Genomic DNA, 13,798 nt, shown 5'->3' with positions numbered 1-13,798 from the left:
CTTTTTCGGATGTTGTAACGCTTGCTTTGCGTTCCCTCCTCATCAGGAAATGACACGTGTGAAAAGCAAATGTATAGAGAAAAATGTATGGGAGAGCGTAGATTAGGCTGGTTTAGCTGAGAATGGTGATGCGAGAATGGAATGTTAGGTATGAGAGAGCTTACCCACTTTGACTCTTTCCATACATTTTCTCTTGCTCCCTCTTTCCTGCTTCCTCTGTTTTTTTTTGGTTATTCCATTTCCTTAATAAACAAAACAAAAAAAAAACTGAACTCTTGGGGTTTGGTTCCGAACCAACATAAACCAATACTAGTATAAAAAAATACAACTTGGTTTTGGTTGCAATGGAGGAGTATTAAGTTAGAGGCTGTAGAGCTTAGCTACTTGATGTGTAAGTGTGTTGTATGTATGTTACGATCATCATTAGGAAAAACAAATCACGTGTATCCCTATCAAACTTTTGATTTACATGTAGCAAGTCAAAAAGAGACATTAATTGTGTATGAATTTAATGAATGTTGAGAGGGGTCTATTTATTTATTACCTTCTAATAGTCAGCTTTAACGTATCAAAATCAAATCCATGACTTTTATGATCAATGTTTTTTTTTTTTTTGCTTTTCTAGATCTACTGATCTCTAGTATAGTACCGTCACATTTTTATAAATTGTGCATAAAAATTAGTAAATGTTCGTCTCTCGATTGTATCGTACTTCATACGTGTATATCTCTCTCTCTCTGAGTAGTAAACACAACGTGACTGTCTTAGTTAAGAGAGTAGTAATACTAACCGTTGAAAGGAGTGTGGGATACTTTGCCATATCGCTATCCCTTACTGTAAACACTTCGCTCGCTGCCACAAAACAAAACAAAAAAAAGTAAATACAACAAAAATAAAATAATGGTATGCCCAGTGTCCTTCCTTCGATTAAACCGAGGTCACCAAATCTCTTCTGTATGCACTTGTGTACATAAAATAAAATAAAAATAAAATAAAATTTGGAGGGTGTAATATTTTTAAATTGTATCATCATATAATTGAAACATAAAATAGTGATTTCTCTATAATTTGTGATTGGATACAAATATGTGTAAATGAATCACTCTAATGCACTCTTTTCAGTTTTTTTTTCCTTTTTTTTTTTTTTTTTTTGATAAGATGTCATCAACTTCTAACAAAAATAGATTTTATTGCAAAAGTTCATTTGAGATTTAAGAATTAAACAAAATAAAATAGAAAATAAATAAATTTATTCTGGTCATCGATAAATTTGAGATTTGAAGTGTCGATTGGTTTTTTTTTTTTTTTGTGTGTATAGAGTGTTTTGTTGTATTCATCTCTTCTCTCTCTCTTTCTCTCTGTCTCTGTTTGTTGTTTTTTTATCAGAGGAGGATTTTTGGCGTCTCCACGCACGATTTTACGCATCGAAGGCTCTCTGCACGCCTCCTGAAAGAGAGAGAGAGAGAGAAGAAGAGAGAGAGATCATCACAGATCGATTCTCTCTTAAATCTCTCGTGAATACCATTTCCCCTTCCGCTAGATTCTCTCTTCACTCATTTCTCGCTTTCTCTCCTTTTGTTCTCTCTCTCTCTCTCTCACCTTCTCTCTTCGCTTCATTCACTTTTTTTCTTGCCATGGTGGTGGGTGCGTCTTCTTGTTACGCATCTCCGTTATGCACTTGGTTCGTTGCTGCTTGCATGTCCGTCTCTCACGACGGCGGCGGTGGAGATAGCCGTCAGGCTGCTGTTGCGCTTCAATCTGGTGGGCGGAGTCGGCGAAGGAGGCAGCTTACCAAATGCTCCTCTGCCTCTTCTCCTCCTCGATCCCCTTCCCCTCCCACCATTCAAGCTCTTGTCTCTTCTTGTTTGGATTTTGGTCCTTGTACTCACTACTCCAACACCAACAACAATGCCTTGTCTTCTCTCTTTGGATCCAATACTCTTTCTGTGAATCGAAACCAGAGGAGATTGAATCGAGCTACTCCTTCTTCCGGTATTTACATTTCTCTTCCAATCTGGGTTTTTTTTTTTTCTTTAATGTTCCTTAGTTCGATGTTGCTATGGGTTTATGGTATTGGGCTAATGATGGAAGCAGCTGACATGTGAAAGTTTGGATTTTTATCTTGATTTCATGTATTATTAAAGAAGGTACTTTTTCGTGTGGTTAGGCTCTAGATGAGGAATCAGGGATACTGAACAAGTGGCGGTGAACTATATAATATGAATTCTGATGTTGCCTGTAACTATCTTGTTTACCATACCATTGAGATGTTGTTTCGGAGTAAGCTAATTTACCATCAACTGTAATGTCTTTGTGGTCTTTAGGTGGAGCCATGGCAGTGATGGAGATGGAAAAGGAAGCCATGGTTAACAAGAAACCGCCTACGGAGCAGCGTCGGGTTGTAGTGACAGGCATGGGAGTTGAAACACCATTAGGTCATGACCCACATACCTTTTATGAGAATTTGCTACAAGGCAACAGTGGTATTAGCCAGATTGAGAATTTTGATTGTTCTGAATTTCCTACGGTAAGCATTATTATATCAGGATCTCTTGCAAGCTTTATATTGTGTGAAATTTCTCCATTTTGCTATTGTTTTGTATTTTAATATCTTTCCTTGGTTTTACCTTTGTCAAGCGCATTGCGGGAGAGATCAAAAGCTTCTCGACTGAAGGATGGGTTGCTCCAAAACTTTCTAAAAGGATGGACAAGTTCATGCTCTATCTTCTCACAGCTGGCAAGAAAGCTTTGGCTGATGGTGGGGTAACTGAAGAAGTAATGGCAGAGTTTGACAAAACCAAATGTGGAGTTTTGATTGGCTCAGCAATGGGAGGAATGAAGGTACTTTCTTGATCCCGGGCTTGAAACAGTTTCAATTTAAGGTTTTTTGTTCAGTATCTGACTAACAAAAAAGTCACATGAATATTGAATCTATAAATTAGGGAGTCTGTTGCTTATTGTTGCGTTTCTAATAATCTAATATTAGTACAGGTCTTTTACGATGCTATTGAAGCTCTGAGAATCTCATACAAGAAGATGAATCCTTTTTGTGTGCCTTTTGCAACAACAAACATGGGTTCTGCTATGCTAGCTATGGATCTGGTCTGACTAGAATTTCAAATGTTATATAATTTAATATGGACGACCACAAGCAACTTCAGACTGACGTTTCTTTGTGGTAATAAATCAGGGATGGATGGGGCCAAACTATTCTATTTCAACTGCTTGTGCCACAAGCAACTTTTGCATTCTGAATTCAGCAAACCACATTATTAAAGGCGAAGCTGTAAGTAATAAGTATTCTCCATCCACTTGGTAATTCGACAGTTCGGTAGACTTCTTCTGGTTCTACTTATAGACTGTCTGTCTTTCCACTAAAATTTTCAGGATGTGATGCTCTGTGGTGGTTCAGATGCAGTTATTATTCCAATAGGTGCTAACTCGTTCTCTTATATTACAGTATTCCCTCTATTCTTGATATTTAAGCTACGTGAAATCTTATCGTATGTGTACCAATGCAGGGTTGGGAGGTTTTGTTGCATGCCGGGCTCTTTCACAAAGGAATAATGATCCCACAAAAGCTTCACGCCCTTGGGATAGTGTAAACTTTTTTACAATTTCTTGTCTCCGTCTTCTTTTCCTTTTGTACTTGCATGTGTAGCGTTACTCTATGGTTTTGTTTTAATCTTGATTATCGAGTTTCCGCCAACAGGAATTTCCCTTGTATGTGTGTAATGTTGTAGGGAAGATAATGGGAGGAAATGTGTGTAATATGTATGGAGAATCTTCTTATTTTGTTAACTTGGTCTTGATTTCATATCAGAATCGAGATGGTTTCGTGATGGGAGAGGGAGCTGGAGTTCTACTTTTGGAAGAACTTGAACATGCTAAGGTATATAATTCATTTGTTCTTTTTGTCTTTCCTTGTTTCCCATTGTTTAATCACAAATGAAACTTGTCTGCAAACCTTTTTTTTATTATTCTTGCTATGGAACGAGCTGTAAGAGCTTAAGTATTCTGCTTTTCTTTCAGAAAAGAGGAGCAACTATCTACGCAGAGTTCCTCGGTGGGAGTTTCACATGTGATGCGTATCACATGACCGAGCCTCACCCTGATGGTAGTTTCATTTTTCCCTACTTCATATTAGTCTGCTCGTCAACTTCAAATTCTAAATCTCTTTTTTACTATTAATTTTTTCATTATCCCATTTTTCTTATATCACAGGTGCTGGTGTCATCCTCTGTATCGAGAGAGCGTTAGCTAGTGCTGGAGTCTCAAGGGAACAGATAAATTACATAAATGCACATGCAACCTCAACACACGCTGGAGACCTTAGGGAGTACCAAGCCCTTGTTAATTGTTTTGGCCAAAACCCTGAGGTAGCTTCACTTCTCTGTTACAAAACTCCAAGGTGGCTTTTTGTATGATTTTCTTTAACTTGATCTTTCACGATGTGGCAGCTTAAAGTAAATTCCACAAAATCTATGATTGGACACTTGCTGGGAGCTGCTGGGGCCGTGGAGGCTGTTGCAACTATTCAGGTAACAGATTTTATCTTTGAGATATCAGTATATCTACAAGGAACGAAACGCTGTTGAAACCAAGTTTCATAACAGAGTGAAACTATGTGCAATATTCGCATTTTAAATGTTAGTTTTCTGTTGTTACCTACAGGCAATAAGGACCGGATGGGTTCATCCAAATATCAACCTCGAGAATCCAGACAGTGGAGTGGTATGTTAGTAATTTTTTTGTTGGCTTCTGTTATTCCATTCTGATCGTATGAGTTCAATACCTACACAAAGAGCACCATTTAATGTTTTGAAATGAAACTGGAACAGGATACAAAGCTGATGGTGGGTCCGAAGAAGGAGAGATTAAACATTAAAGCAGCCTTGTCAAATTCTTTCGGGTTTGGTGGCCATAACTCGAGCATTATTTTCGCTCCTTACAAATGAAAAACGAAGGCTGTTGCTTGTATTCCAAACCTGGTTGTATAACTTGCTGTAAGGTACATTACATACATTGTTCATTGATGCATCATCAAGTTTTGAGAGGATGCAAAGGACAATTTAGTCTTTTGACCTTTAACATATTCATTACTCTGGTTGAGATGGATCATTGACAAGAATGAATTGAAGTTTGTCTGCCCAGAAATGCATTTAATGATTTGGGTTGTACTTATGAGTTATGATTTCTTTGTACTGTGTATCTGTTATGAAGATGAGTGCATGTTTTGACATGTGTGCAGTGTTTACAAGAACTTTCCCATGTTAAGCTAGTGTTACGTTGCGGGAATCAACAGAGTTTGTTCAACTACCAAGAGCTAAAGCTAAGTTTCTTTTAGGATCAAGATCTGATGAGCCAAAGACTTGGATAGGAGCAAAAGTTGCCAGAGATAGCGGAGTTTGGATTTGCCATTAAAAAAAAAACAAATCTTGTTCATCGTGATACCTTCTTCTTATTGGGAAATCTTTGTAGTCCTTCTTTTCTATTATTTTAACATACAATCTGAAAAAAAAATGCCAAATCAATTCTCAGTTAAATTTAGTAACTCTTGACAGTTCGTTATGCCTTTGTTTATTGTACGTATCTAGAGAAACTAAAATATCTTTGAAATGTTAGACGGGAGATTGATCTGTTTTTAATGTTTGAGTTTACAACTTTTACATAACGAAGATAATTTAATTTGTTTTTTTTTTTAGTTATGAGCTGGATCCACGCATCAAGGTTCTTCGGTCCCACTATCTTCCAATTATATTAAAATTACCTTTACCCTTATTTTTCAATAAAATGATAATTTCAACCCAACATTTCACTTGTTAACAAAATAGCCAAGCATTTTTAGCTAAACTTATGCATTAGCTCCTCTGTGTTGCTGCTGCTGTCTATCCCCTGTCTCCTCAATGCTCCCAGAATGTTCTGGTACGCTCCTCTGCTTCCGAACGACATGCTGCCATATGTTCTTGAGTGCCTCCATTCGTACTGGTTTGATTAGGTAGTCAACGGCACCGTGCGTCACTCCCTTAAGAACAACACTCTTTGAATCATCCGCAGACATCACTGAGTGACATAATATCAGAAAACAAGATCAGTAATTGGATCCATAACTGTTCAAGAATCAACAAAAAAGACTCAAAGGGAATAATGGAACGTACAGATAACAGGTAAGTCTTCCATCTCAAGACCAACATGTTCAAGGAGCTTGAAGCCGTCCATGTCAGGCATATGAACATCACTGATGACTATATCAAATCCATGTTTGTTCTTCCGGAGCAGAGACAATGCCATCTCTGCCCTGTTGCATTTCGTGACTGCATGTCAGAGAAATAAAACCATAATTTTTACGAGAGAGAGAATGGACCACAAAAAAAAGTAAACCTCATCATTGGAGGAAGAGGAGGAGAGAGACCTCCTCATAAAACTATATCGTTAAACACACAAAAAAAAACAAAAAGAGAAGATCTTGTTGTGTTTTTGGATACGAACCTTCGTAAAGACAAGTCCTAAGCATCCTCTCTAAGATCATAAGACAAGTACGGTCATCGTCAACTACAAGAACTCGAAGACCAGAGGGAAACATCTCAACGACGGTCTCACCACCGCCGCCGCCTTGATTTTTACCGGAAATAGACCCACCAGCCGATCCGAGTCCTCTTCCGTGACTCGTATTCATCATATCTCTCTCCAACCCACACCAAGAAAAAGAATATATACCAAAAAAGAAAGAGGGGAACAATTATTCGATTTTTGAGTTAAATGACTAAATTAGCCTTGTTAAGTTACACGTGAAAGAAGAAAAGAGGAGTGAGGTGAGAGTGACGCAAGAGAGACAGAGGGTGGTGTAGTTACATTTTAATATTTGTTTTTTTTTTACCCCTTTGTTTTTTATTTCTTATTTTATTTTTAAAAATAATTAACTCAAATTTTCTAATTCTTCTAAAACAATTCAGATTTGTTTCTGCACGTATAATTATTATCTTTATATAATACAAATAAATAATATACAACAAAATGAAATAGAATAGAACAGAACAATGTGTGGTGAAATTGTGGTTACAATTATGATGGTGGTGGTAATAGTGGTTTGTAGTACACATCCTAAGAGGTACTATATAGTAAACCCAAATAGTAGAATTAAAGAGAAGTTAAAAGTCTAAACCCAAATTTAAACATAGGTAACACCGAGTTAAATACACAATGGATAAAAAAGGTTATATCCTAAGAGATACAATATAGGCAACCAACCAACTAAATTAATCGGATATGAATCATTTGCACATTTCCAACATAGACCTTAACATATTTATTACTCTCGTTGAGATGGATCATTGACGAGAATGAATTGAAGTTTGTCGGTCCATATATGCATTTAATGATTTGGGATGCACATAGAATGATGATTTCTTTGTACAATGTCAGTGATGAAGATGAGTGATTGTTTTGATATGTGTGCAGTATTGCACTGTTTACAAGAACTTTCCCATGTTAAGCTAATTTTACGTTGCGGGAATCAACAGAGTTTGTTCAACTACCAAGAGCTAAAGCTAAGTTTCTTAGGATCAAGATTTGATGAGCCAAAGACTTGGACAGGAGCAAAAGTTGCCAGAGATAGCAGAGTTTGGATTTTACATTAAAAAAAACACAAATCTTGTTCAACGTGATACCTTCTTCTTATGGGAGATCTTTGTAGTCCTTCTTTGTTTTTTTTTGTTTTTTTTTTGGTCAAAATCTTTGTAGTCCTTCTTTTCTATTATTTTAGCATACAATCTGAAAAAAACGTAAATCAATTCTCAGTTAAATTTAGTAACTCTTGACAGTTATGCTTTTGTTTATTGTACGTATAACGTATCTAGAGAAACTAAAATATCTTTGAAATATCTTTAAAAACGATTTAATCAGCATGTAGACGATAACCATGGTCCATTGGATAGGGTACGTTTCCACAGTAAAAAATTAATGTAGACAAGTAGACAACAATACCATCTCCAATGTATATATCTATTTTTCTCTAAAATAGAGTAATTCTAAAATAGAGCATTATTTTACTCCAATGTGTTATTCTATTTTCAACTCTAAAATAGAGTTAGTGTAAAAAATAGAGATGAGAATAGAGTTGCTCTATATATATAGAGCCAGTGCCGATCTGATATTATTGGGTGCTCTACGCACAACCCGGTTTAGAGGCCTTAGAACAATTTTTTTTTACCCTTTATATTAAAGAAAATAAAAATTATGGATCTCTTTTTAATAGATTTACACTAAAAATTAAAAAAATTTGACCCAAATTCATACTAAAATATATTTTTTTGAGCAAAAATCTATTTGTTTTTATAAAATTAAACATTTTTCAATAGAACTTACTTAGATAAACCTTAAAAAAAAGGCTTTAATTACTAAAGAAAAAAGAAAAAAAATTGGGACCCGAAACCTTCGCTTGGGTAGCTTCCCCTCTGGGCCGGCCCTGTATAGAGCAATTCTATCATTTTCTCTATTTTAGAATAGAATATAGAGTAGGATTGGAGCAAATATTGCTCTATAATAGAGTTTTGACTCTAAAATAGAGTGGAGTTGGAGATACCCTAAAGCTTTATGTTCTGTTCTAATTGTGACCTCTTGCAATGTCGGTGACCATTAAGATCCCAACACTTGCCTATTTTTTTTTTTTGGTTGCATTCTCTAAATAATATCCACACACTTTGATGTCTTTATGTGCTTTTTGACTATAACTGTGATACATGCATGTCTCTTCTTCTGATTTTTTTTCTTGGATCTGTTTTATGTCATCAAATAAGTTCGGTAGAATTATGAAACAGGTTTACCGATTCTTATTTAATGTGTTGGTGTTGGCGCTGATATCTACAAGTTTGATTCGTAAGTGTATGCGTTTGACAAAACCCCTAAGAAATGGGATATATAAATTTTTTATAAGAACGTTTTCTAAACACTTTAAAAACCATGATAGTGCATTATCTTGAAGTAGCTGTAATTAATTAGTTAGGAAATACTACAATCTACGTCAACATCATCTCTGTTATTTTGTTAATGAAATTAAGTATATATAGACGAATTGAAAGAAAAAAAAACTTATATGTATTTTAACATATATAGTTAAAGAGTAGTATGCAAATTAAATTTCTTGTCACGTTACCATTACCTGAGGAATCTTTCTTCCCCTACACTACAAGAAAATTGTGTATTGTTAGCCTCGAAAAAACGCTATCGAACAATATCATAGCATTTTAGTAAACGCTCTATCATCGCCCGCGATAATAGGTCTGACACATTAGATAACACTTTACAATATGCTATTGTGTTTCATCAAATATAGCATTTTTCTATGCAATCGTATATTTAATAATAGCAATTGTACTTTGCTAATAATTATTACAGTAAATTTTATTGACATTAAAATTTTCTGGGTTTTTTTGGTTTTGGATAATTTGAAAAATTAAAAGAGAAACATGCCATAAGTTTATAAAAGTTAATTTTTATTATATTTATATGAAACAGGGATACAAAATATCTATATTACAAAGTAAAAATACATAATTAAAATAAATTCAAACAACTCTTGTATTTAAACTTGTAAATTTTCCACACTCTTGAAACTTATTTGATGTCATTACGTAATCAGCTTCAACCTGCAACAAAATAACACAAACACATGAAGAACAAATAAGCATTAATAATCTAAATTTATAGAAAATAATATAGCAAAGTGATATGCTTTTAGAGAGCATGTATTGAGTACCTCGGGTGAGTTGAGCCTTGAGTCCTTTAAGCCACCTACTGCCCCAGTAATTTATGAACACATTAAAAATTAAAGAGTCTGAAGATACAAGAGACTAAGGCAAATATATACTACTAACATGTACCATGGAGTTTGTAGTTACTCCGACATAACCAGCTTTACAAGTCTCAACCACAATAGCTGACATTTCATCTAAGAAACCCACCAAAGAAAAAAACAATCTTGCACATAAGAACTCAAGAATTCTCAAAAGATGAAACAAAATAGCAGTTCAAAGGTTTTAAAGGGAAACACATATCCATTGTACATAGATATACAATGAATTAAAAGGGAGGAGAGTTTCTCTGTCGACTGTAGCACATAGCACAACACCCTTTCATAATATATGAACAAATCAAATCTAGAACCACTCTTAAAAGCTATTCACTCTCCACAATTTCAAGCATAAGTAACCAAACACGGAATCAACAAAACTAAGATAATTCACAGATTTCACAAAACCCTTAAACAAACACATGATTTGAAATTAAAACCTATTGAAACCTACAACAAATAAGAGAACACAATTCAATCACTAATCAACCAACCCTTAAGAATCAAAACTGAGATGAACAAAATTAATTATAGATAGAAACACTCCCCAAACAGATCTAGAAACCATGATTTTGATTTGATAACTTTGAATCGCTAGCGTGGTTGAGAGGAGATCCGACGAACCTGTGGCGAGTGATGTGGTTGTGTGGTCTTGAAAGATCAGCCCACTTTCGTAATTTGGAGACTCTCCTTTCGCATTACTCCCAAATTCCAGATTATTGGTGAACCCTAAATCAAAATCTCAAACACCAAGAAGAATTAGGGACAAACTCACTGCCTAAGATGTGGAAACGACAACAGATCTAAGAAAAGATGATGGAGCCATGGAGGCAACACAGACAAAGACGACGGGGATGGAGGAAGAATCCGAGAAGCGATGTTTCTGGATTCGGATATGAGGAATTGGAGAAGAAGGACTCGGAGGAGATTCAGATGATGATATGGCTGGAGTGTATGAATCCGAGATCTGAAGCGGGATTGTTGTGCCAGGGACGAGAACAAGAATTAATGGGAAGATAAAGACACTATGTGTTGAGGTTTTTCTCTTAAAGAGATTGTGTGTTGAAAGAAGGAGATAAGATTGTGTATTTGTGTGTGTCGTTTAAGTGTTTAGGTCAATTTTTTTTTTAAACTTATTTTTACTTTTTTTTTGGCGGACAACTGGAGAAAATTTTCATTAAAATTTTGGCGGACAACCAAATTTTATTATTCATAGCGTTTATCATTTTAGAAACGCTATAAAAAGATAGATGTAAACCAACCATAGCATAAACACATAAAACGCTATATTAAATTGCTATCAATACTCGTTTTTCTTGTAGTGCTAACAAGTAAGTCAGGCAGTAACCACGCCCCCCCATTTTTAACAAGCTTGACACTCGTCTTTCTAAATTTTTTGATTTAACGAATACTACGTACAAGTAAAATTAGATTGTCTTTTTTCTTCAACAGTTTATAGTCGTTGAAAAAAGAATTTGAATTCAAACCGGATTGGACCTAGATTTTTAATATACAGAATCGGATGAAACTGGATATGGACGTTTTCTTACAGCAAAAATAACATTTGCATGTCGATATTAATGGAGGATGAAAGCAAAGCAACCATGGTGTTAAAGTTCATTAGTTTGTTTAGAAGTTGATATACAATTTGTTGCATTCACTTGGAAGATTACGAAGAAGGAATTGAAATCGTAAAATATTAGTATGTTTCTCAATAGTTCTGTGTAATTTCTTAATGTAATAAAACTCGACATAAAAATAATTAATAATTAATAATGTAACAAAGTTAGACATTAAATAAAACAAATGAAAAAAAAGCCAAAAAATACTTCATTTATTTTTTATTTGTACGTTTAATACATGGTTTTTTGGTTGAAAGAATAATACCTAGATTAATTAAAATGTGTCATTTAATACCTCAAGAATTTAATATTGTCATTTTCCTACTGACGATTTCTTAATAAAAAATAAATTCCAGTTTTAGCCCTATTCATTTCTATTATTTTATTAATTTATAAATAACATTAAAATTATTTTTAATTTTTGCATAAAAAATGTAATTGTTAATATTTCATTTTACCACTATTTTTTTAATTCAAAACAGATTTCTATTTTATTTCTTTAATTATTTTTAATATTACATTTTATTACCATTTAAAATAGAAAACTCAAATATAATTAGAAGAATAACTATGATTGGTTTGATAATTATTGGATTTGGGAATTTAGACATTAATCAGATCGGGATTTGGTTTGGTTTGATAATTATTGGATTTGTTTTTCTTATTCACGAAACATTGAGAAATTTTAAAACTTTAAAAAAAATTTTTTTTGGAGAAAATAAATATAAATATTTTTTGAATTAAAAGAAATAAAATATTTATATAATGAAATATTAATAACAATTATACTTGTTTATTTAAAAACATAAAATTAATTTAGCAGTTATTTATAAATTAATAATTAATAGAAATGAATAAGGATAAAACTGGAATTTATTTTTTTGTTAAGAAATCGTAAGTAGGAAAATAACAATATTTAATTCTTGAGGTATTAAATTACACAATTTTATTAATTTAGGTATTATTTTTCCAACTAAAAAAGACTAGATATTAAATATCCAAATAAAAAATAGATAAAGTATTTTTTGGCTTTTTTTCTTAAAACAAATCTAACTTATCGTTTTGTACCTAACATACGCGTGGGACAAGAATCAACGGCTATAGGTAAAAAAAGAGAAGAGACGAACCTGGTTTATATAAGTCGCAGCGTAGCTGATCATCGCCCAAGTGTGAGCGACAACAACAAGAAAAATCTGAAGATGTGTAAAGTTAAGTTAAACACGTGTAAAGTTATAATTAGTGGAGGAGACGTGCTCTTCCCGCTTGTTTTAATACTAATATTTTTTCAACTACTGTACAAATATTAGGACCATTTTAATAAGGAAATAATTACAAAACGTGATTTATGGTTCTAAAAAAAATTCATATTCGAGTTTATTTATTTGTTTAAGATAAAGAGACCCAAACCATGTGTTCCTTCCGTGTAAAGGTTCCAATGCTAATCGTGAATTTAGTATTATAGAATAAAGAATTTGTTAGTGTAGTACGGTTCAACTTGGTATGGTCACAACAAATATATTTACAAGACAAGTATAGATAATGTAAATTAAGCGGTACAAAATAATGTTTGATTGGTGAAAAACTATTTGCGGTGCGGATTTCATATTTTTTTATTTATAATTAGTATAATTATTTATTTTAATTTGTTTTGTATTAATAAATAAATATTTATATATATATTATTATTGTAATAACAATTATATGAATAAATTTAAATTTATTCAATCATAAAAAATACTACACCATAAAAAGAACTATAATAGTTTTTTTTTTAAATCTATTTATTACTCTCTTGGTTTTTTATTAATTGTCGTTCAAGTTTGTTTCACACAGATTAAGAAAACCATTAATTTTATTATTTTATTCCTTTTAAATATATTTTCTAATCTTTTGATTGGTTAATACATTAAAACAGTTGGATAAAATTGGAATATTTACCAAACGTTTGTATTGGAAATTTAAAACGACAAGTATTATGACACAAAATTTAATTCTAAAATAACAAGTAATAAAAAATGGAGGGAATATAAGATTAACTAAAGTTATTAATGGTTATAGGTACATACTACTAAATTATTAATATCTATTTTTGTTGAAATTTTTTAAAAATGCAAAATCAGAATTATTTTCTGTCGAGTGCGTTATCTAAATAATACCCAAGTTGAAAAACTAAGTGCGGTTCACTAAATTTTGTTCAGTCTTGAAATACGTCTACAGTGGTTTCTCTGTTTTTGTAGAATAACGCAAATTAGCTAAAGTTGTATGATTGGTAACACTAACTCATTTTCCTAATTTTTTTTTGAAATCCGCGTTTCATGAGGTCGCCATT

At 33.2% G+C, this 13,798-nt stretch overlaps 2 protein-coding genes and 1 long non-coding RNA gene across 5 annotated transcripts; 1 reads left to right on the top strand and 2 right to left on the bottom strand.

Annotated features, from left to right (window-relative positions):
- Positions 1–757: 757 nt before the first annotated feature.
- LOC104751366 (3-oxoacyl-[acyl-carrier-protein] synthase II, chloroplastic-like) lies at positions 758–5,546 on the top strand. Of its 2 annotated transcripts, XR_015584273.1 has the most exons (14): positions 758–1,992; positions 2,325–2,527; positions 2,638–2,841; positions 2,992–3,102; positions 3,191–3,286; positions 3,388–3,433; positions 3,522–3,601; positions 3,824–3,892; positions 4,033–4,117; positions 4,225–4,379; positions 4,461–4,541; positions 4,675–4,734; positions 4,842–5,011; positions 5,252–5,546. XR_015584273.1 is itself a non-coding variant. In XM_087491102.1 (13 exons), exons 1-13 carry the CDS (start codon positions 1,635–1,637, stop codon positions 4,956–4,958), a joined length of 1,665 nt encoding a protein of 554 aa, XP_087347228.1. In that variant the 5' UTR covers positions 965–1,634; the 3' UTR covers positions 4,959–5,157. The 2 variants fall into 2 exon arrangements, 1 of the variants encoding a protein (XP_087347228.1); XM_087491102.1 differs by lacking the exon at positions 5,252–5,546 and having other exon boundaries at positions 965–1,992; positions 4,842–5,157.
- Positions 5,547–5,734: 188 nt separating this feature from the next.
- Positions 5,735–6,706, bottom strand: LOC104753847 (two-component response regulator ARR1-like). Its single transcript, XM_010476040.3, has 3 exons — positions 6,490–6,706; positions 6,159–6,314; positions 5,735–6,063 (listed from the first exon to the last, which is right to left on the bottom strand). The coding sequence occupies exons 1-3, from the start codon at positions 6,677–6,679 to the stop codon at positions 5,855–5,857; spliced, it is 555 nt and encodes a 184-aa protein (XP_010474342.2). The 5' UTR covers positions 6,680–6,706; the 3' UTR covers positions 5,735–5,854.
- Positions 6,707–9,474: 2,768 nt separating this feature from the next.
- LOC109129620 (uncharacterized) lies at positions 9,475–10,923 on the bottom strand. Of its 2 annotated transcripts, none has more exons than XR_002035905.2 (4): positions 10,472–10,923; positions 9,879–9,946; positions 9,755–9,792; positions 9,475–9,644 (listed from the first exon to the last, which is right to left on the bottom strand). It is a non-coding gene; the product is annotated as an uncharacterized LOC109129620 (long non-coding RNA). The 2 variants fall into 2 exon arrangements; XR_002035904.2 differs by having other exon boundaries at positions 9,517–9,644; positions 9,755–9,789.
- Between the last annotated feature and the right edge of the window lie 2,875 nt (positions 10,924–13,798).

Source organism: Camelina sativa, chromosome 16 (assembly GCF_030686135.1).
Source record: "Camelina sativa cultivar CO46 ecotype springtype chromosome 16, ASM3068613v1".
Taxonomy (NCBI): domain Eukaryota; kingdom Viridiplantae; phylum Streptophyta; class Magnoliopsida; order Brassicales; family Brassicaceae; genus Camelina; species Camelina sativa.
Note: the sequence above shows the minus strand (reverse complement) of the source record. Positions and strands in the feature narration are given on the sequence as shown.

Bases quoted from the DNA above. Each gene is read 5' to 3' on its own strand.
- LOC104751366 (XM_087491102.1), top strand. From the start codon at position 1,635: ATGGTGGTGGGTGCGTCTTCTTGTTACGCATCTCCGTTATGCACTTGG. The intron at 2,842-2,991 runs GTACTTTCTTGA...ATATTAGTACAG, and splicing joins CAGCAATGGGAGGAATGAAG to GTCTTTTACGATGCTATTGA. The intron at 3,602-3,823 runs GTAAACTTTTTT...ATTTCATATCAG, and splicing joins CTTCACGCCCTTGGGATAGT to AATCGAGATGGTTTCGTGAT.
- LOC104753847 (XM_010476040.3), bottom strand. From the start codon at position 6,679: ATGATGAATACGAGTCACGGAAGAGGACTCGGATCGGCTGGTGGGTCT. The intron at 6,315-6,489 runs GTTCGTATCCAA...TCTGACATGCAG, and splicing joins TAGGACTTGTCTTTACGAAG to TCACGAAATGCAACAGGGCA. The intron at 6,064-6,158 runs GTACGTTCCATT...TATGTCACTCAG, and splicing joins GGAAGACTTACCTGTTATCT to TGATGTCTGCGGATGATTCA.